Source organism: Ylistrum balloti, unplaced genomic scaffold, assembly GCF_031769215.1.
Source record: "Ylistrum balloti isolate Yb309-2 unplaced genomic scaffold, AGI_CSIRO_Ybal_v1 Utg369934, whole genome shotgun sequence".
In the NCBI taxonomy this organism is placed as follows: domain Eukaryota; kingdom Metazoa; phylum Mollusca; class Bivalvia; order Pectinida; family Pectinidae; genus Ylistrum; species Ylistrum balloti.
Window position 1 is genome coordinate 902,290 of NW_026782045.1, and position 24,001 is coordinate 926,290.

General features: G+C 36.7%; 1 protein-coding gene across 1 annotated transcript; it reads right to left on the reverse strand.

The window, feature by feature from the left end:
• Nucleotides 1–5,968: 5,968 nt before the first annotated feature.
• LOC132547111 (solute carrier organic anion transporter family member 4A1-like) lies at nucleotides 5,969–23,284 on the reverse strand. The gene is made up of 12 exons (XM_060210866.1): nucleotides 23,108–23,284; nucleotides 17,864–18,202; nucleotides 16,706–16,820; nucleotides 15,195–15,297; nucleotides 14,168–14,289; nucleotides 11,820–11,987; nucleotides 11,498–11,587; nucleotides 10,015–10,222; nucleotides 9,497–9,653; nucleotides 7,683–7,849; nucleotides 7,292–7,356; nucleotides 5,969–6,483 (listed from the first exon to the last, which is right to left on the reverse strand). The coding sequence occupies exons 1-12, from the start codon at nucleotides 23,282–23,284 to the stop codon at nucleotides 5,969–5,971; spliced, it is 2,226 nt and encodes a 741-aa protein (XP_060066849.1).
• Nucleotides 23,285–24,001: the final 717 nt, after the last annotated feature.

Below are 24,001 nucleotides of genomic sequence, written 5' to 3' on the forward strand. Positions count from 1 at the left end.
TAAAATGAGACGTTTTTCCTCAAATTCAGTAATGTTTGTCTGGTGTCCAGTAATTAAGTACAATATTTACCTCACAATCAAACCATGTCTGGTGATATACCCAACTGTTTCATTTTCCCATGATAAGCCCACCCCAAGAATTTGACTAAGAAGTGATTTGACCGACCCCCGGGTCATATTGTGGAATAAATACAATAATTGAACTAATGTACACAATATTTGATTTTGAAGTAAAATGCTATATTTACAATTTTTTAATCCAATAAATCTTAGGAATAAAAATATCGGGAGATGTTTTTATTTCTGCTACACTACCTGATAACACTGTAGGAAACAAAATATTTCCTAATACGTGTAAATACAAAAAATAACAATCAGAGTGGTATTCAGTACATTACAAGCATCAAAGTATCATCTTTGACAAAAAGAAACTTTGTACATCTATCAAATATTGATAGGATATTCTTAATTAACAACATTGTTTAATCATATTCACACTATTTTCAAAAATATTATGCTATCTTATCTAAAAGCTGTTAAAGAAGAAATTGTTATTTCTGTAAATGAAAATCTCCATAAAACATTGCACTACCATAAATTCTTTATTTACAAAGACACCAGCTATTTCAGACACAGAACTCAAACTAAACACTTAATAACGTAAGAGACTTTTGGACATTGGTCTGTTCTATATGCACAGGATGTGTTGGTGCGTACACAGATCCTGGGACAGCATGTGTAGTATGGTTCTAAAGTGCCACATGCAGTAATTGATAAGAAGAGAAATGTGACGGATGGAAGACATGACCGATGGAAGACAGAGAATCTTTCACCCCCTTGGGGGTATGTCTGGATGACCTCAACTGGAGGGCAAATATGATTAAGTTGAAAAACACAAGGCTTGAGATGTGTGTTTGTAACTTAATCATCTTTGCCACCAGTTTGAGATTTGTGTACCTCACCAACAAGGTGCTGAATTATTGCTTTCCTCTTACTCACTGGCCTTCTTAGGAGTGTGTTTTTGTTGTTTACAATGCTTCCCGTCACTGACACCACAACATATCTTACTGCACACATGCAATTTCCCGCATGGAAACTCCTAATAACTGGCACGGATGACGAACTGGTGTGTGTTATACACAAGACTGGTATTCTTGCCAACTTCCCCCCCTCCTGTGCAATACACAAATTTTGTACGTACTTTTGACAAAATTTTAAAATCATCAAAGCCTTTTGTTTTCACCATTATGGTCACGGTGACCAAGTCGTTAAGGCGTCTGTCCGTCTTTATCAGTAGCCCTCCACCTCTGGGTGGCAGGTTTGAAGCCTATCTGGGTCAGCCCCTGGTACTGTCAGTGTTTTTTTTCCTGAAACTCTGGCGTTTCTCCACCACCCAAACCTGGCACGTAATTAAATGACCTTGGCTGTTAATAGGACCATAAGCAACAAAAAAACTTAATTCTCACCATTGGCAATGATGACACCCAAGAGTACAAGCCCTGTCTAATCTAGTTATGTACAGTTTATATTTGTGTAGTGTTGTTCTCATTTTAAAACTTTCATACTCTATGTCAGACTTGAAATATTTGAGTACGCATTTAAGTTCAGTATAAAGTTGTAGAATAAACAACACAATGATTGATGTCTAAATCTATATACACTCTCTCATAAAAACCTGTATATAATTATACAACTGTAAAGGAAGAATCTAAGAAAGAAAGAAAAAATTTAAGTTATATGATAAAAATCAGTTATGGGTTTACTAAAATATTTGTAATATCTTTATTTCAGTATATTTTTATGCAAACTGCTGTTAAGTTTCATTTGGCGTTTACTTTTTCTTCATCAGATTAATGAGATTGAATGAGAATCTGAACAATACTGCCTTCTCAAACCAAGATGAAAAAAAGCAAAGACAAGGATTTGTGTCGATACAACGTACCTAACACTGACTTGTCAAACTTAGATAAAAAAAGGCAAAGACAAGGATTTGACACAATGTACTTTTACAAGAAATGTAATTCACAATCACAGATAATTTAATTCACAGTATCAATATATTTTTTTGTGTAAAATTAAATGAAAAGACAAGTTGATCAAACTTGTGATTGCTTTCAATGTTTCAGTTGGTTTTCAAGACAAAAAGTGAATGTAAAACCCATTAAATAACAAGACTGCCCTCACCCACTGAAACGACGAAAGGTTGTAATAGTGGACGTGAAACCCATTAAATAACAAGACTGCCCTCACCCACTGAAAGGACGAAAGGTTGTTAAAGTGAACGTAAAACTCATTAAATAACAAGACTGCCCTCACCCACTGAAAGGACAAAATGTTGTAATAGTGGACGTGAAACCCATTAAATAACAAGACTGCCCTCACCCACTGAAAGCACAAAATGTTGTAATAGTGGATGTGAAACCCATTAAATAACAAGACTGCCCTCACCCACTGAAAGGACGAAAGGTTGAAAGCGTAAAACCCATTAAATGTGCCCTCACCCACTGAAAGGACAAAATGTTGTATTAGTGGATGTGAAACCCATTAAATAACAAAACCCATTAAATAACAAGACTGCCCTCACCCACTGAAAGGACGAAAGGTTGTTAAAGTGAACGTAAAACCCATTAAATAACAAGACTGCCCTCACCCACTGAAAGGACAAAATGTTGTATTAGTGGATGTGAAACCCATTAAATAACAAGACTGCCCTCACCCACTGAAAGGACGAAAGGTTGTTAAAGTGAATGTAAAACCCATTAAATAACAAGACTGCCCTCACCCACTGAAAGGACGAAGGGTTGTTAAAGTGAACGTAAAACCCATTAAATAACAAGACTGCCCTCACCCACTGAAAGGACAAAAGATTGTAATAGTGGACGTGAAACCCATTAAATAACAAGACTGCCCTCACCCACTGAAAGGACAAAAGGTTGTAATAGTGGACGTGAAACCCATTAAATAACAAGACTGCCCTCACCCACTGAAAGGACAAAAGGTTGTAATAGTGGACGTGAAACCCATTAAATAACAAGACTGCCCTCACCCACTGAAAGCACAAAATGTTGTAATAGTGGATGTGAAACACATTAAATAACAAGACTGCCCTCACCCACTGAAAGGACGAAAGGTTGTTAAAGTGAATGTAAAACCCATTAAATAACAAGACTGCCCTCACCCACTGAAAGGACGAAAGGTTGTTAAAGTGAACGTAAAACCCATTAAATAACAAGACTGCCCTCACCCACTGAAAGGACAAAAGATTGTAATAGTGGACGTGAAACCCATTAAATAACAAGACTGCCCTCACCCACTGAAAGGACAAAAGGTTGTAATAGTGGATGTGAAACCCATTAAATAACAAGACTGCCCTCACCCACTGAAAGGACGAAAGGTTGTTAAAGTGAACGTAAAACCCATTAAATAACAAGACTGCCCTCACCCACTGAAAGGACAAAAGATTGTAATAGTGGACGTGAAACCCATTAAATAACAAGACTGCCCTCACCCACTGAAAGGACAAAAGGTTGTAATAGTGGACGTGAAACCCATTAAATAACAAGACTGCCCTCACCCACTGAAAGGACAAAAGGTTGTAATAGTGGACGTGAAACCCATTAAATAACAAGACTGCCCTCACCCAGTGAAAGGACAAAATGTTGTAATAGTGGATGTAAAACTCATTAAATACCAAGGCTGTCTTGTTATTCAGTGAATATAATAATGTCATATTTTCGCCTATTGCACATCATATTATAGCTTATTGAGACATCACTTTTGATAATGAAATGACGTCACACATTGATAGATTCGTTGTGACATAACAATTGTAACCACAGTATAGAACAGACAATAGTTTTATATTGAAATGTCTCACCAAAGGTTTGCTTAAATGAAACATTCTTAATTTTGTTTCATATATCAAAGAGAAACTTGTGTAAAAATCCCATGTATAAATAAAATTTAGAAAATAAGTACTAAGTATATGTTTATTGTTTAAGTAGTATTAGTCACTAGTTGAGTTAACATATTATAACGACACAATTCAATATTTCTATGGGACACTGTTCTTGTTACAGTGGTTGAAATGTTCATTGTTTCGCATAAAGCTTGAATCAAACAGGAAGTTTTTTTCATGGAAATCAAGGAATGGACAATGATCCTTTCTGTCACTATTATGTAACATTCATATTCTATAGTTTTTTATTTTAGTGCTTTTTGTAGTCAAGATATTGCCCTAAAATATGGTTGCACCCATTGCAGACTGTTCAGATACAAAGGAATATCTTGAATAGACCTGAAGTATACCACCTGCCCACCAAAAGCTGGAATATATTACAGAGGATTTCTACATATAGGGGTTTGCTGTATAGTAAAACACAAAATGACTCTGATATAATCAGAGAGACAAATTAATGAGTATTGCAAATCAAATAATCAAAATGGATTTTATAGACAAAAGGCAAAATACCGGTAAGTACAATTATAAATTTGAGATTCTTAACTAAATCATAAAGATAGAAACAGTGAGAGTATAAAACTCCAGCACATGTAGGCTTTAATATTCTGGTAAAAAGGAGTTTACGAAACCTTAAACATCAGCTGACTGTGCCAAGACTTGTGTAAGAATTTTATGGCATCAGAGAACATAAAATGATTATTAATATTCCTTCTTCAGCAATCAGATAATAGCATTTGTAGTAAAATATCACTTCTTTCAAATTTCATTACAGTATTTAACATTAGAGTAGCTTTAAGGAAGGACAACTCTGGTAGATATGACAGTAGGAAATTCTCACTTAGTTTAAGGAAGGCTAACTCTGGTAGATATAACAGTAGGACATTCTCACTTAGTTTAAGGAAGGCTAACTCTGGTAGATATGACAGTAGGAAATTCTCACTTAGTTTAAGGAAGGCTAACTCTGGTAGATATAACAGTAGGACATTCTCACTTAGTTTCAGGAAGGCTAACTCTGGTAGATATGACAGTAGGAAATTCTCACTTAGTTTAAGGAAGGACAACTCTAGTAGATATGACAGTAGAAAATTCTCACTTAGTTCAAAGAAGGAAGGACAACTCTGGTAGATATGACAGTAGGAAATTCTAACTTAGTTTAAGGAAGGACAACTCTAGTAGATATGACAGCAGAAAATTCTCACTTAGTTCAAAGAAGGAAGGACAACTCTGGTAGATATGACAGTAGAAAATTCTCACTTAGTTTAAGGAAGGACAACTCTGGTAGATATAACAGTAGGAAATTCTCACTTAGTTTAAGGAAGGACAACTCTGGTAGATATGACATTAGGAAATTCTCACTTAGTTTATGGAAGGACAACTCTGGTAGATATGACAGTAGGAAATTCTCACTTAACTGTAATGTATTGATCCAGGTTATTCTGAATCTGAACAGATCAATAATTTTTTATTTGAAAAGGTGTATCAGACGAGGATGCTAAATATACTGACCTTTAATAGTTGATAAGTAGACAGCATGAGTGACATACAGAGTATTTCAAATGAATTTTAAATTGATCAAGAAAAAATTATGAAAATTACGTTCCACAAAGAAAATAATAAAAATGGGGCAAAGCCACTATTGGCCGGGTTGCAGGATGAGTGCAATTTTATATATTATGCTCAAAACAACATTTCAGCCCATGAGAGGCAAAGGCGCCAGACTGTTGAAGATGACTAAGTTCCAAAGCCCGGAAAATCAAGAAAAAAAAAATTTGGTATGAATCCTAAATTAATAGGTGCACATCTTCAACATATATATAAACATCCTACAAAGTTTCAAGCTTCTACATCAAAACCTGTTGATTCTACAAAACTTTTCCCCACCCACCCCCCCGCCCAGCCACTGCCGGACATTCACCATACTATAACCCAGATTTGCACTATGTGCAACCCGACCAAAACTGAAATATATAACAGTGTATATGTGAGTGTTCTGTGTGTAACTTTATACTACAATTCTGTAGTGTAGGACTCTGTATGTGATTCACTAACTGGATCTATTGTTGAAGCAGGTTTGGAATTTGTTGTATCTACAAAAACTGGATCTGAAGTGTCCAATTGTATTTTTGTTATATTGACATCATCAGGTCTTGTTTCCACGGGTTCTGAAGTATATCCATTGTTGATTGTCCCTACTTTCGTAGAATCTTTAAAATCTATTGGCAAAGAATCTTTAGAAATTTCCGACATTCCCGTCTCTTGTGAGGAGAACTGACTTACAGGTCTACCGTTCGTTTCCTGTTCATTATCTGTTTCACTTACACGTCCTTTATTATAACACAGGTAGGCGATGACGGTCAGTATTGTTGTCACTGCTTTGGCCACAAGGACAATGGCTAATAGATTGTTACTCATTTTCTTGTTATCATAGAAAAAACAGGAACCTTTCTCGCCACATTTTGTGTTCCAGATTAAACAGGACAGATCTATCAGCCATCCAAACAGAATAGGACCAGGAATGAAACCTGAACAATGAAACAGAAAAATTATAAAAAAGGCATATTGAAGAGAAATGTGCTTATTTAGTAAGGACTAGTAAAAGGTGTATTGAGGTGAAAGGTTAGTTTAGTTAGGACTAGTAAAAGGTGTATTGAGGTGAAAGGTTAGTTTAGTTAGGACTAGTAAAAGGTGTATTGAGGTGAAAGGTTAGTTTAGTTAGGACTAGTAAAAGGTGTATTGAGGTGAAAGGTTAGTTTAGTTAGGACTAGTAAAAGGTGTATTGAGGTGAAAGGTTAGTTTAGTTGAAAGGTTAGTTTAGTTAGGACTAGTAAAAGGTGTATTGAGGTGAAAGGTTAGTTTAGTTAGGACTAGTAAAAGGTGTATTGAGGTGAAAGGTTAGTTTAGTTAGGACTAGTAAAAGGTGTATTGAGGTGAAAGGTAAGTTTAGTTAGGACTAGTAAAAGGTGTATTGAGGTGAAAGGTTAGTTTAGTTAGGACTAGGATCACAATCTCGAATTTATCCTGTATTATGACTATGCTTGGAAATAAACCCATCCATATTTATCTTTCTTTAATAACATTACTTTTACTTATTTCAAAGTCTTGTAATAAGCCCATTCATGTATGTTGTTCCTCAATAAACTTTCTAATGACTTTTTCATTGTTTTGTAAAAGGAGAACTAAGTTACCTGCTATATTTATCACATGATACGCCCACGGCACAAATATCAAAGCTTTTATTCAATCACTAAGTGGGTTGATTGTGGAACAATGAAGATCATTTTTAACATTTTTTATTACATAAGTATGGGCAGATTTAAACTTAATACTTACCAAGACACTTTGTGACACAAAGTTGAATTCCCAGAGCAAAGGACCGCTCGTCAGGGGGAACACACCTGTGGCAGGTAAATTATTTATTTTGATGAAACCAAAGAAATAACCGGGTATCATGATACACCATTTTTTTTAAGGAGATTTGGTTCATGTTTTTCTTCTCTGTGCAAAGTAAACATAGAATCCAAAATCTTTGATGAATAGGTTCTCATTATAAAAATTTAACCTGAAAGGTAATGATTAAAGTAAATATTTTCAAATTGTAACTGCATTCTTTCATACTCATCTACTGATAATTCTTATTTAATCTATAAATTTGTTAACAAGTCAGATAATTACAGTATTTTGTGCAAAATATTTCATCTCTATAGCATAAGGACTTCAATACCTTAGACTGGCAGTGAGAAACGGCATAGAGCTGAAAAATGTCAGCAACACAATGCCTAGTAATATAACCATAAACACAGGAAGGTAAGGACATTCTGGTTTACATTTGTTGAGCACTGCCTGGTAATCAGTCGTTCCATTTCCTACACATGTACAGTTGTAATATTGCTGAAATATATATTTAAGTCAGTATCAGAACTACGGAAAATGAGGTTCCCCACTTCTGTCTCACTGTCCACAGCCAAAGTCACCTTATATTTTGAGACACTGGCCATGCATTTTACTTATCCTGCAACACTGATTGAAAGTTGTTATCAGAGTGTCAATAAATGTTGTAAGAATGTTGTTTAACTGATGTTAATATTATGATGAATTTTGCCAGATGATATACCAAAATAATTGTTCTGTGCACAAATATAGAGTTCAACACTTCAACGGATATAACAGTAATATTACAGATTTTCACAAATAAACTTGTTCAGCACCACAAATAAAATTACTTATTTAAACATTTATTTATGTATTTCTAAATGTGATAATGAATTAATATTAGGAAGACATTCTATCCAGTTAATGCTAAAATACAGCTGTTTTCTGTTTACTCCAGTACACAGCAAAACCATAGGAGCTTACAGGATAATATTAGTTATGTAGTTTGCTAGTGACCCCCTACAGGAATATAGGGGTTCAGTCAGATTGGTAGGGGGTGAGGGCGAAGCCCGAATCCCCCTACCAATCTGACTGAACCCCTATATTCCTGTAGGGGGTCACTAGCAAACTACATAACAAATTTATTGCACCAAGGACCCATTTAAATATATATATAATACGTCCCATCACATTTCCTGGCATCCATGTAAAAATGGCCAAGACATTCGTCCAGTCGGACTACATTGTAATCTTCAAAATCTGGGTTTTGCTGCTTTTCCACCAAATAATCTTTGAACACTTTAGCGGCCAACTTATTAGCTTTTAACGTCTTATCAGCGTTAAGTGCCAGGCGTTTTTTTTCCTTGTCTGCAGCTGTCGTCTGCCCGAACCGCCCAGCCATTTTTGATCCGAGTCAAATAGGTGCTTCGTGTAGGGGAAACAACTCATACTAGATAATAGCAACTTCTAGGATTCACTTTAGCCAATATTCCGACACGGAACAGAATGTGAATATCGCCAATCTGTGATTTGAAATTACGAAGTGACGCCTTTCAGAGATAATGGATGGCGGCCATTGCCCCCTATATATTCAGCTGCCCCCTATAGATTTATAGGGGGCAAGCAACGTCCAATCAGATCAATGCATTCTAGTCCGAGGTGCAATAAATCGGTATAAAGTGGGCATAGTTTGTGGAAGAAATATATAGATCATAAACGTACCTCAATTTTATCATTTTTCATAATCCTCGGGTACAGTGTACAGTGTAGATATTAAGTAGAATAGGCGAAATGAATTACAAAGAATTCTGTAAGTTATTGTTACCAAATAATTGTGTAATTTTTAACTAGATATTTATTTTGATCCCGTCTTGTCTCTAGGTCTGTGATTACTGTAAAATCATATATTTTTGCGAGTTCAATTTTCAGAGTTACCATTTCGTAAAATTTTAATTTGTGGATAAGAAATGCTCTATAAATTTACTCATACTTAATGTAACTTATACTTAATGTAATTGTTAAGTGATTCACAAACGTGTATGAATTCATAGAATAAAGATTATTAACAAAATCGATGAAAATAAATCCCCACAAAAATTAACGATTCACCGGCATTTATATCATTGACCTCCACCTAGTGAAATGTAAACCTGACTCAATACTGACCAAATCCTCTCCATCCTTGACCATAGTCTGACAGCCAGCATAGCATGGTGAGTAATAAGTCAGTCCGTCACGACCACAGATAGGGCTGAACTCTTCCTGGCTACATCCACAGTTATTATGACAACTGTCCCCCACAAAACTTCCAAGGAATGATGTACTGAACAAAAAAAAAACTGATAGTTATCGTGGCTTAGGTGTTAATCACCAAATTTCTTGGAAAAAACATACGGAACATGAAAGAAATGTCAGCGTATAAACAGGAAAGGATAAACAAAGTAAAATATCAATAAAACAAAGACAAACTATGAACCAAGGAAACATTCAAATTATCACTCATTAAGGATTACAAAACCAGGTGTTCAGGAACGGAAGTGTCTTCCTTAGATCTATTACTTTATCATTTTTCCTTCTATGTCTTCAACTTTTGACTAAGTAAAACACACAAATTCATAAACTACTAGAATAACTAAAACTCAGTGATTGAGGCTAGCTATTTCTAAACAATCCCATATTTTTACCTTTTTACATCAGTACTTCCATAGAGAATATTGACTCCAGCCAAAGGAATGCTAGGACAGCTGATTATGAGGACGAGGCCAAAGAAAAAACTTCCTGCGACAGCAGCCATGGTCACCTGTAGTATTCTTTTGACATCCATGTCAAATCTCTTGATGATGTATCCTCCCAGTAGGGTACCGCCCGCTCCCCCGGGGACAGCAATAAAACCTACAAAGGAAATAAAACTTGGTCATCAGTCAGATGTAAATATATTTGTCTACAGTATTATGACTTGATCTGTTACTAAGTTTGATCATCAGTCAGATGTAAATATATTTGTCTACAGTATTATGACTTGATCTGTTACTAAGTTTGATCATCAGTCAGATGTAAATATATTTGTCTACAGTATTATGACTTGATCTGTTACTAAGTTTGATCATCAGTCAGATGTAAATATATTTGTCTACAGTATTATGACTTGATCTGTTACTAAGTTTGATCATCAGTCAGATGTAAATATATTTGTCTACAGTATTATGACTTGATCTGTTACTAAGTTTGATCATCAGTCAGATGTAAATATATTTGTCTACAGTATTATGACTTGATCTGTTACTAAGTTTGATCATCAGTCAGATGTAAATATATTTGTCTACAGTATTTGACTTGATCTGTTACTAAGTTTGATCATCAGTCAGATGTAAATATATTTGTCTACAGTATTTGACTTGATCTGTTACTAAGTTTGATCATCAGTCAGATGTAAATATATTTGTCTACAGTATTATGACTTGATCTGTTACTAAGTTTGATCATCAGTCAGATGTAAATATATTTGTCTACAGTATTATGACTTATTGTTTGATCTGTTACTAAGTGTCACTACCTATATGAAACAGGTTATATCAATTATTACACAGTTCTCTTGTTTTTGCTATAAATTTAACTATATACGGGAATTCTTGTCAAATTCTGGCAATTTTGTTTCCCCAAAGACTTTTGATTGTTATCAATTTATAACAAATTGTGTGAGCTTTAATTGATCACATTTGGTAGCCAGGAGGGAACATCTGAGTGGTGTTTGTAAGTAAACTAGGGTATATAGAGAGAATATGGCTATGAAAATTTTATGAATTTTTCTTAAATAAACTTGATCGTGACGACATATAAAATTGCTTACTTTCATCAGTTATTTATACCGTTAAATGTAATACTTCAGTAAATTAAGAAATTAATAATGTAGAATTTACACACTAGCTAGAATACAGCTATTTTCTGTATACAGCAAAATACAGCAAAAATATAACAAAAATACAGCAAAAATACAGCAACATACAACAAAATACAGCAAAAATACAGCAAAATACAGCAAAAATATGTGGCCGGCATATTACAACAATGTTAGTGCTAGATGCAGGGGAAGAGAACAAATCGGGTCAAGTGAGTGACTTTTTTTTAATGTCATCATCAACTATGCCATGTATAAAGAAATTGACTTACCAACATAGAGGGCAGCAGTGGAGGACGGCAGGCCAAACTGTATCTCTATAAACTTAGGGATGAAGGTTGAAATACCCACCAACAGTAATCCTTGAGAACAAAACGTAAACAGTATGCAGTGCAATACATTTCATTTTTATAAATATTATACATAAAAGAAAACATGGATTTGGATGAAAAAGAATTTCAACCTGGTGGGTTGAAAAATGTCTTTGTTACTATAAATAGATTTTGTTGTTGTCATATCATAGATCTCATATCCAATTGTCGTAAACCACATGCTTTTCCCTATACTCTATACAATCATAACATATACACCTACCATCTACTGCTGTACCTAAGCTCAGGAACACGTAGGTGGGATTAGTAATCAAGAGCTTAAGTGATTTCCAAACATTGATGAGACTGATTTTACGTGGCACATCATCTTGTGGTTTTTCCTTGTTTTTGTACACTTCCTTACGTCGTTCTGCCATGTACTGTGCTGAATCTGTTGAAAGACAAGATATCATTTTATTTATATATATTGATGTACAGGGTGGTCAGGAGGTACTGGGTGGTTGGGTGGCACAGGGTGGTTGGGTGGCACAGGGTGGTCAGGAGGTGCAGGGTGGTTGGGTGGCACAGGGTGGTCAGGTGGCACAGGGTGGTCGGGTGACGCAGGGTGATCAGGAGGTACAGGGTGGTTGGGTGGCACAGGGTGATCGAGTGGCACAGGGTGATTGGGTGGCACAGGATGATCGAGTGAGGCAGGGTGATCAGGAGGTACAGGGTGGTCAGGTGGCACAGGGTGGTCTGGTGGCACAGGGTGATCGAGTGACGCAGGGTGATCAGGAGGTGCAGGGTGGTCGGGGGGCATAGGGTGGTCTGGTGGCACAGGGTAATCCGAAGGTACAGGGTGGTTGGGTGGCACAGGGTGATCAAGTGACGCAGGGTGATCAGGAGGTGCAGGGTGGTCGGGTGGCACAGGGTGGCCTGGTGGCACAGGGTGATCGAGTGACGCAGGGTGATCAGGAGGTACAGGGTGGTCGGGTGGCACAGGGTGGTCTGGTGGCACAGGGTGATCGAGTGACGCAGGGTGATCAGGAGGTGCAGGGTGGTTGGGTGGCACAGGGTGGTTGGGTGGCACAGGGTGATTGGGTGGCACAGGATGATCGAGTGAGGCAGGGTGATCAGGAGGTACAGGGTGGTCGGGTGGCACAGGGTGGTCTGGTGGCACAGGGTGATCGAGTGACGCAGGGTGATCAGGAGGTGCAGGGTGGTCGGGTGGCATAGGGTGGTCTGGTGGCACAGGGTAATCCGAAGGTACAGGGTGGTTGGGTGGCACAGAGTGATTGGGTGGCACAGGGTGATCAAGTGACGCAGGGTGATCAGGAGGTGCAGGGTGGTCGGGTGGCACAGGGTGGCCTGGTGGCACAGGGTGATCGAGTGACGCAGGGTGATCAGGAGGTACAGGGTGGTCGGGTGGCACAGGGTGGTCTGGTGGCACAGGGTGATCGAGTGACGCAGGGTGATCAGGAGGTGCAGGGTGGTCGGGGGGCATAGGGTGGTCTGGTGGCACAGGGTAATCCGAAGGTACAGGGTGGTTGGGTGGCACAGGGTGATCAAGTGACGCAGGGTGATCAGGAGGTGCAGGGTGGTCGGGTGGCACAGGGTGGCCTGGTGGCACAGGGTGATCGAGTGACGCAGGGTGATCAGGAGGTACAGGGTGGTCGGGTGGCACAGGGTGGTCTGGTGGCACAGGGTGATCGAGTGACGCAGGGTGATCAGGAGGTGCAGGGTGGTTGGGTGGCACAGGGTTATTGGGTGGCACAGGGTGATCGAGTGACACAGGGTGATCAGGAGGTACAGGGTGGTCGGGTGGCACAGGGTGATTGGGTGGCACAGGGTGATCGAGTGATGCAGGGTGATCAGGAGGTGCAGGGTGGTTGGGTGGCATTGGTTCATTATTACAGTGATAACCTTCTCCTAAGCCAGTATTTGAACTTCCGTGTGACTTTTGTCCACGATTACTTTGTATGCCAATGAACAATAACAAAAATGTTACAAGTAAAACACTATGTTCTAGGGAATTAAATTTTGAATCAATTTGGTGTATATGTGGAAGGAATTTAATAAATGAATTTCCACAATCATATCAGAAAAATAGGGTAGATCAGTCCAGAAACATGTTTTATTTGCTATATATATTTTATTTAAAATAAAAATAAACTGTTGCCCCAGAAAATTGTAAACATACAAAATACACAATAAAATTACTTAATAAAACAAAACTCAATTTTGGGAAGGATAAAAGATACAGGGCAGATCGGGTTTGCAGAAACACTTTTTTTTTCAAACAAATAGTAAGAGGGCCATAACTACAGTAAAAGGAGAAAACCAGCAGTGCAAAAATAACACTTCCAGTAATCTGTATGAAATTAAAAGTGAATACAGTCTAAACTATGCAAAAGGCGTTGATCTGAAAAATTATGGGACTGATGGACAGACATAATGCCCAAAGACTTTTTTTACATCTTGTTGTTTTCAATATAACTGGGGAAAAAGTTGATCATTTAAAGAGAAATGGCCATTACTAAAAAAGACACAAGTCTATCACACATTTACTTCCTACATTGTGAGGAACTGTTTTTACAGCTGGGTAGACTGTAGCATTTAGTCATCACTTACTTGGTAGTACAGGTGGAAAGCCTGCTATGGGGATGGTGATGATGACAGCCAGCACTCCACACACTACAAAACCAACCCACCACGCCCCTACAAATCGGGAACTTGTGGAGTCAATCGTCACACTGCGAATACATGACAAAACATCTTAATTGATATTGAAATAACACTGATCACCTACACTACATCCACCTATGTTTTCTGATGACGTTGTCTTACATTCTATTGTACTGTTGTAAAATGACAACAAATCATTTCATCTTTGATGTTTCCTTGAGAATAAAAATGAAAAATAATCTATTAAAATTTATCTATGGATGGGAAAGTTCTAAAAACAGAAATAAGAAGCAAAAAGATAAATTTTTTCAACAAAACAAATACGATGTGGTATAACCATTATGTTGAAAGATTTGTTGTTATCGAATAGACAAACAATGACCACAAATCTTAGTGCCCACCATTGTTTGATCTTTATTTGTTCATTCAAAGTTAGAATTTTTCCCTTCATTTTTCTTCAGATCTCTGCTTGTGCTATTAATTATATGAATTTTGAAAATTCCACTTAACAAAAGTAGTATCTTTAACTGTCAAATCTAAGATGGCCACTTGTCAGCCATCTTGTTATTTTTATAAGTCCCAAAATTAAAAGAGCAAAACTGGGAAAAACAATATGAAATTTGCGAAAGCTCCTCCCTGTACTTCTCAAGAAATAGCAATAACAAGATTTCGTTACAGAGGACCACAGCCCAAGGGCAATACTAGTAGCCATTCATCTGACGATGGTGGGCTGATAATGAAATGTGATGAATTAACAAGACTCCATATAACAGAACTTTGTATATATCATCAATTATGTAGTACCCACAAAGGAATTGAAAAGATGTCCTGGGCAGAAATTACAAAATAAAGCACCAGTAATATTTTGTGATTTATGATACAAAATTCATGTCAAGATAGATCTCATGATTCAGGCTGTCAGACATAGAATATGACTAGTGCATGTCATCAGCTACTGAGGTACTTAACATACCTGTCCAAATCTACAACATTAAAATCCACGTAAACATCCAACAGCAAACCGCCCAATAGGAACCCAAGGGCTGGACCGAGGATACTGGCTCCATAATAGATACCTTCAAAAACAACAATACCTTAACATGTAAAATATTTGACACAAAGATAATTTACCATAAACATACACATTTTAGAATTAATCTTATTTAAGTACTTTTTGTGCTGAAAGTAATTGCTGTAAAATATCACTGTGCTATTTCTAGTTTCTTTATGCTGTTTTTAAAGTAATCATTGTGAACAGCAAATTAACCAAACTGACCACTCCTCTATTCTTATGGGGTTCTGACCAAATATTCATAAAAAAAATACAGTTCCTTTCACCCAGGGATGCTTCCAACCAAATATGGACAAAACTCTGTAAATTCTATAATTCTAAATTTCTTACATTGGGCTCCATCCCTGGAGGCCCAGACCCTATATTTGCACAAAATCTAATCCACTTTTCCCATGATACTATGGACAAAATTTGATCAAAATCCACACATTTGTTTATGACTCATAGTAATTTGTAGAACTAAATAAAGTTGACTGATGCTGCACCATGTCATAACACTCACAATAACTGGTCCGTCAGAACCAGTGAGATAAAAAGAATATCTGAAATACCTAGCTTTAATAACAATCTATTTCTATAGTCATTCAGAGAGAGCCAGGTGATTTAATATGTGCTGCAATTTTATTGATGTGTAATGTGTTTCAAAAAGAATGTCAACGATTCAATAGTTCTGTTTAAAGTTTGAGTTGTGTTTCATAAAGACAAGGTAATTACATATCCTTGTTTGATGTAATGATAGCCATTTTACATATACATCAGCATTTTATGTTTGTATTCATCAAAGTTAATATTTTACAAATCCTAGATTTGTGATACCGTATTCATCTGAAAATAAGCCCCCTTTTCATTTTTGCAGAATCATCAATTTTAGAATTGTAAACTTAAGGTAATTCACGAAACTTTGATACTAAACTTTCACACTAAGGAGAGGACTTACTTGAGGATAAATACGGTACTCAGCCACACTATGTATAGGCATCAAGTACAACCTGCTGTTTGATTTCAAAGCTTTACAGTGAAGTTGTTCGATAATACACTGAAGCTTTACGGTGAAGTTGAATGTGTACTTTTTTAATATGTTTACAAAATTGTAATTAATTAAAAGAGAGATTTTATATAAATTATCACCTGAAAGCTGTAATAAATACAACTTATCAGTTTCTAAACAACACAAATAATTGGTAAGAAGGTAATCTTTTTGGTAAACATACAATTTTTTTGAGGCAGAATCTCACAAGCAGATTACAATAAATTTATGACACAGAGAGATATTTACACATAAATGTTTTATTCTCCCTACCAACAGTGTATGTACACTGTTAAACACCTCCTGGTAAGAAAAGTACATCAAACAAATCTGAAGACCTATAAAAAACTCCAGGTTCTCTGTCAGGTGATATATAGAGTTTTACCAAGGTAGAATGAGGAAGATCGCACTGGCACACTCTCCTCAATGAAGGCCGTCGCCAAGGTGTACAGTGGAGTGGTCCCAGCTCCCATGAGGATCATAGAGGCATAGAACATGTACTGTAACAGAGGTCAAGGTAAACTTATAGTTATCTCAGGTCAAGGTCAACGTGCACTGAAAAAAGGTCAAGGTCAACATGTACATAACTGTATCAGAGGTCAAACTCAACATGAACATAACTGTATCAGAGGTCAAGGTCAACATGTACATCACTGTATCAGAGGTCAAGATCAACATGTACATAACTGTACTAGAGGTCAAAGTCAACATGTTCTGTATAACAAAAGTCAGGTCCAAACATATCTGTAACATAAAGTCAAGGTCAATGTGTAGAGTTAAACAGGTGAAGGTTCACATACTTTTAAAAAATTTAGAACAGCAATTATCTGTATATTCTGTAAAAGTATTCAAGGTCAACATGTATGTAATGCACTAGGTCAAGGTCAAATTCACAGAAAAAAAATTACCTCAACTACAAAATCAATGATATTTGTAATAAATCACGTATGAGCTTCCGGTGTTGATGTTTTTAAGAAGAAATACATTGAAATGTTTTACAACCAGTAGGCTATATGAAGCAGTACCTGTTTGTCTGTGCTACTTTTCATTGTATATACTTTACATGTACATTTCTCTATGTATTGTTGACTTGTAACTTTTTATTGTCTTATTAAACTTGTACATACATAGGTCAACACTCAACAGAAGGGCCATATTGTAAACTAGATTTTATCTAAATATACCAACCCTGTCTAAATAAAAGATAATATTATCATATTCACATAAATCAATTTTACTCTCAGCAACACCATATTTATATCCTACAATGTGTTCCAACATATGTTTTATTACACAAATCAGATAGGCTGGTTGTGGGTAAATGAAGAACAGGTTCTTCCTTACTACACTCACATTTATGCAATTTTGGTGGCCATGGACTCCACTATAAAAGATTTAGTGAGACAGGGAAAATCCTGGCAATAGCATTGGTTATAACCTTACTACAGGTAAACCAAAACCTATCTGGTTGGGATTTATTACAAAGATTTGGCCTGTAGTTTTACGGTAGGTACCCAGTAAGGACTTATTATCAGATAAATACCTTGTAGTTCGACAATGTCGTAATGTGGTCCCCAACACATGACGATGTGGCAGAACTTCCCAGCATACATAACCCACCGTAATCTATTCCCGAGTTGTACAACCCAGACAGAAAGTGAGGAAAAGCAAACAGGATACAGGAAAGTCCAAAGAGTAAAAATCCAAGGCCAATGTAACGTGGTTTTGATCCGAGACCTCCAAAATAGCTGACTGGAAGGATGAGAATGGCAGAGGAAATATCATACGCACTAGCCACTAGTCCTGACTCAGCACTAGTCAGATCATAACGTCTTTCAATGGAAGATATTACCACATTTACAAATCCACTGACGGCCATCATCTGGAATAAATAATCAAAGTCAGTTTATATCTTAAAGTTAAAATATTTTGAATTGTTTTGACCAGTAACAAACATCACATAGACAACAGACATTTTTTAGAATTTTTTTTATCATGATATGAAATTGACATATAATAATTTTTCATAGCTATGTAATGAGTTGTAGTAGAATGACATAGAGATTATCATTACCAGTTTCACACTGAAGGCACCACCTTTGCTATTTGTGATAATACAGCATCTCTACTTGGTGGTTTTATTTACAAGACTGTACAACATCATCTTAATATTGTAGCATCTGTTGTATAACAAGGCACTGCAAGCAATACAAATCCATTCGTGATTCAGCTATGAATAATTTGCTATAAAGATGGCAAAAAATGGGCAAATGGCAGAAAATGGGCAAAATTGCTTAAGGAATGCTGACAAGTCATGGTGACCTTGCCCCTGGGATTCTGAAATATGAATTCATCTGTGAAGTTTTTTTGAAATTCTTTATGAATATAGCTGCAAGTGTGCTGAGCAGCCTAACATCCCTGTATCTCCTCCATGACACAATCTTTCCAAGGATCTCATATATCTAGGACACCATTACTTATACTGCCCTCAAGACGAAGCATTTGCTAGCATGTTAACTTACAAGTTCAACAGGAGATGTAGGTGGGCTTATTACTAAGCATACATGAGTTTACTGCTTGATAAACACAGCTTTGAAATTTATTGAGATGGAAACAGAAAAATGTTATAGAAAGAAGATGGCTGGATTGATTTCAGGGAGGTGGAATTTATTACGTCTATACCTGGAAATATATTCAGAATATTAATTTATGCAAATACCCAGGTAATCACAAGTTTACCTAGTATTGGATGAAATTTTATCAAAACAACAAACCAAGTAACACGAACTATGCTATTTTATCTCTAACTTCTCGTATCCTTTATATTTTCATCATGTAAACAACTTCGTGAACATCTGACGTTGTTTAAAAGTATCAGGTAACCCTGGATTTTATTGTAAGGCAGAAAAACATGTTTATTAACGTTTTATTGGTCTAATAAAAAAGTCATCGATATACATTTCATTTACAGTGATATTTTACTGGTGACATACAGGTACAACGTTTTTAACCATGGGCCTTAATACTCCATATTGTCAAAATTTTCAATATCTATTACAAAAATTACAGGTCTGGTGAGTAAATCTTTTCATATTCTATCACTAAGATTATATTTCCTCTAGATATATATTTAGCTTGTCATTAAATTTGCTCACCACAATCTGATTATAATCGTAACCAGTTTATCATACAGAAACCCACCATCTGACAATGATGAGACTGCCGGTTAATGAAAAGCTAGGAGTAAAATTTCAACAAAATGTTAAAAAAATATTGACTTTATTTATTTGACAACAATAAACTTTATTAAAATTACATTAATTGCTCTTCTCGGCCCAGATGAAAGAGTGTGAGGTGTTTAACTGTGGGAGGAAATCAGAGTATAACCCACAGAACACCTATGTGATCAAGTCGCCCCATACCTTCTCTCGTCTGTCCCAGGACAGAGGAATCGAACTTTGGACATCCTGATGAACAATTTAGTAATCAGGAAAATAACTGAAAATTCATCTTTAGCCATAGGCATTCTCTTAGCAACCGTAGATGGTCTCATTATACAGGTGGTCTCATCACTAAGGTGATTTGTTAATAATCACTAGTGGTCTCTTTACACAGGTGGCTTCTTTATACTGTTACTGGTGGTCTCATTAAACAGTTGGTCTCAAGATATACTGTTACACAATAATTACTCCGACACGTGGTATTTGAGTTAAATTTTATTTCATGCCGTGGTTACACAAGATCCTGTTTAAGTCCACCCCCATCTCCTGCTTAAGTTCCTACTCCCCTCTACAGGCCCGCACTGCCTTGTCTAACTCCCGAGCTCTAGTCTCCAACCACTCTCCTGCTCTTCTCCCGCTACTCCCTTTCTACTGTCTATTGTCTTAGTATTAATAATACCAAAACACTTCAATTCTAACTAAGCCCCGATTGGATGACAATACCCCACCCCGCGAGGCATATAATTATCAAGGCACGTGCAAGCTCATGTAACCTTATCTCAGAGATCCCGATGTACTTTACCGTCCAGTATGCTATCTACTCTGATCGACGATCCCTCCCCAGCTATCTCGCTACAGTGGCTAGGTGCATGAGGCACACCCTTGATATCTAAGGGCTACCAAACTGCCTGTCCATCACAGGACGTTAACCCTGGTCCAGTGCCTGACTTTTGACACCTGTTGTTATTGCTTCCAGAGAACCTGTTGTACTTTAAATTTCTGTTTTAAATTATATTCTCTAAATTGTATTTCTACTACCCATTTTGTTACAATACATGGCAGTATACTAGCTCCCAACTTGTATTTTTAAACTGAGGATACTGGTCGTCTCTAAAATGTATTATTACGAGAGAGTCCTTGAAAACCAGGGGTACAAGTCTTGAATTTCACCAATTTTTGATGTTTTATACTCTCACTTAAAGGTAATGGGCAACAGTGCATGGGTTATCTTGTAATACAGATGAACACAATGACAACCCCTTAACAGTACACAGATAGTCCCTTCACATAGGTGGTATCTTATAGTTAACACAAGTGGTCTCTTTACACAAGTGCTCTTTTAATAAACATGGATGGTATCTCAATACAACAGCTCACACTACACACTGATGGTCCCTTAACACAGGTGATTACATTACAAGGGTGGTCTCTTAAAACAAATGTCTTCTTCAGATGGGCATATCTTAACACAGGTGACCTCTTCATACAGATGTTCCATAGTTACAATGATGATCTCTTAACACAAGCGATCTCATTACATGGGTGGTCTCTAAACACAGGCGATCTCATTACATGGGTGGTCTCTAAACACAGGTGGCCTCTTACTACAGATGATAAATTGCTACAGTGATGGTCTCTTAACACAGGTGATACCTTTATAAAGGCCATGTGGTCATGTCGGACAGGCGAAATTGGTGGAAATACTCCCTGATCAGTTTAAAATTAGAATATGTAAATATAGCATTTTTATCGTGTGTTCATTTTGAAAGCGAGGCTGCAAAATCAGATATATCGGTTGTCCAACATCATCCGCACTGCATCTTCATTTGTTTTGCACTGGCATTTCTCTTCCATACTGCTGCCACCTCTCCGCCTGTTTCCTAATTGTGATTTCGTCAACATTTTTCGACTTTCTCCTCTTTTTCTCCGACACAGAAACCATTTTCTTTCGCCCTAAATGTGTCTCCATGGCAGTCACCATTTTCATTTATTTACAGTGTATTATGCAGGTAAAAAACTGTTGTGACGTCATCAGTGCAGCGTGAACACTTGTAAACAGATCTAGCTAGACTTAAATGGAATTTCCTCAAATAAATAGCGAAAAAGGATTTTCCAGGGGAAAACAAGTCATGCGATTTCCATAATAATATAAGAAGATGCTTTTGTACAATTTTTGCAAAAAGCATCTTATGAAATCTCAACTTGGGCAGAATATCACTTTCATTAGGATGGAATACAAGGGTTAAAAATTAGTACTGAAAAACTAGATTTTAGAAGAATAATTATTTATTTTCATGAATTCTGGAAAAATATCTTTTTTTTGCTTCAAGTTATTTTGGTAAAAACATGAAAAATTTCAAAAAAATTTTCTTTACAATATTAATGCTAGTGAATGTCTTTGGTAATGAAGGTTAGCATTCCTGATAGACTAAAACATCCTCAAAATGTTTGTGTTCTACCATATTTTCCCTTATTCTATGATTGTCTACAGATCAACAGAATAGTAAAGCTTTATGTACTAATTCAACTCTACTTATATCATGTCACTTCACGAAAGATTTTTGGGAGAGAAAAGTGACATGGTGATGTTGATTTGGTTTATCGCACAGGGACATAACCATGTAGCAGAGATCTGTCAATTTATCAGCATCCCCAGAAACACAAGTCCCAATGGGTAAGTTAGTCAACTTACTCACAAAAGATGGCATTCCACAATAGTGGACAATATATATATATTATCAAACTGAAAATAAAACAGCCATCAATAAGCTCTGTTTAAGTTCTATGATAGACTGGTTTTTTTTTACTCTTTAATACTATTTTTCCATTTTGTGTTTTGACAATATTTAATTGAGAAATTAGTTTACTGCAATATGAGAAAGCAAGTCACTTTAAAAATCTAATGTCTGTTTGTTTAGGCTTTAGTAGGAATAGTACGGTAGCAGTAAAGATAATTATTGTGTCACTATATATAGATTGATTCTACTTGAATGAAACACAGGCAGACTGTAATTACTCTGCTTAAAAACCTGTCGGTCGATCAAACGCTTGTGTTGTATACGTTTTTGATACTGATGTCTGTGATCAAAACCACAGGTCTCATCTGTCACATACGTAACATACAACTTCTCCCTTTAAGGGAATATATGTTATACCACTTGAATCGGACGTGAAATATGATTAACACTTTAAATGACAGGAATTTAAAAAAAAACATTTAAAAGGATTTCTGCTGGATCTTTAACTGTGTAAATAAATTTCACGTAACAAACATAAAAAGTGAAATTAAATGGTTGGTAACAGTTCGGTGGGTTGGTTTTTAAAATTTTGATCTGTTGATTGGTGCATGTTAAATCACCAATCGATGTATTGTCTCGTTAAGAAAAAGTCGTAAATCTCTATTATAAATCTACCAGGGATGATTTTCGAGCAGTTCCTTAACTCGACACGATAAATCGGATTGACAGAACTCATCCGTCAATAGCCTAAATATCTACGCCCCTGGCCGAAGTGACAGTTGTAATATGTACTACGTCAGGCTAAGAATGCCGGATTTCAAAACTTACCTGAATGAAACTCGCGCAGCACAGGACGAACAGCAACCATCGTGGTGTACGGAAACGTTGACAGAGACGTGGAGAAATGAACCACCACTTACAGGGACCGTTTTCAGTACTAGTCCTGTTGTCCTCGGGAGGGTCCATGTGATCCCCTCCCCCGTTCGCCACACCTACAGCACACATATTCAGTCCGTGTGTACCCGATAGTACAATAGTCCGACGCCTGTTTACATGTACACATACCTGAACAGTCACTCAGCCGTGACGCGTAAGTGACACGGGCAATAATCGGTGGCGATGTAATCTGTCATTGTCCACGCATAAGAACTTAAAGCAGAAACACTTCTCCTTAATAGCAATTTTAATGAGAATAAGTAAATCAACGTGTTTCTAATAAGTGTTTATACAAACGTAGGATACAACGATTGTTTACACCGAGAGGTTGCGGGGGGTATGGTAAGTTCTCTAGACCAGAATTTATGTTTTAACTACCTTGGTCTGCCGAATTCGGAACACAATCTCACTTTTTATTCCACTTAAATGATGTCACTAAAACGATCACTTAATTATGTGGAGCTATCACTAATTCATTATTGTGATAATCACGTGATCATTTAAGTGACCTCAGCGTAATGATGAAGAGATGTCTTTAATGTTACCGACTTAGAGTGATATTACCAATTCATTATGACGATATCACGTACAGAGTTTGAAAAGGTTAACAAAAACGATTTGAAGATTTCATTATAATCAACAGGTGATATTTCCTTAACGAAATGAGATCCCTATAACAGGAAGGCGATATCACTTTATTATCGTGACATCACCTATTTATTTCGTGACGTCATCAATTGAATTGGTGACATCATCTAATCATTTAAGTGATATCACTTAGTGGAA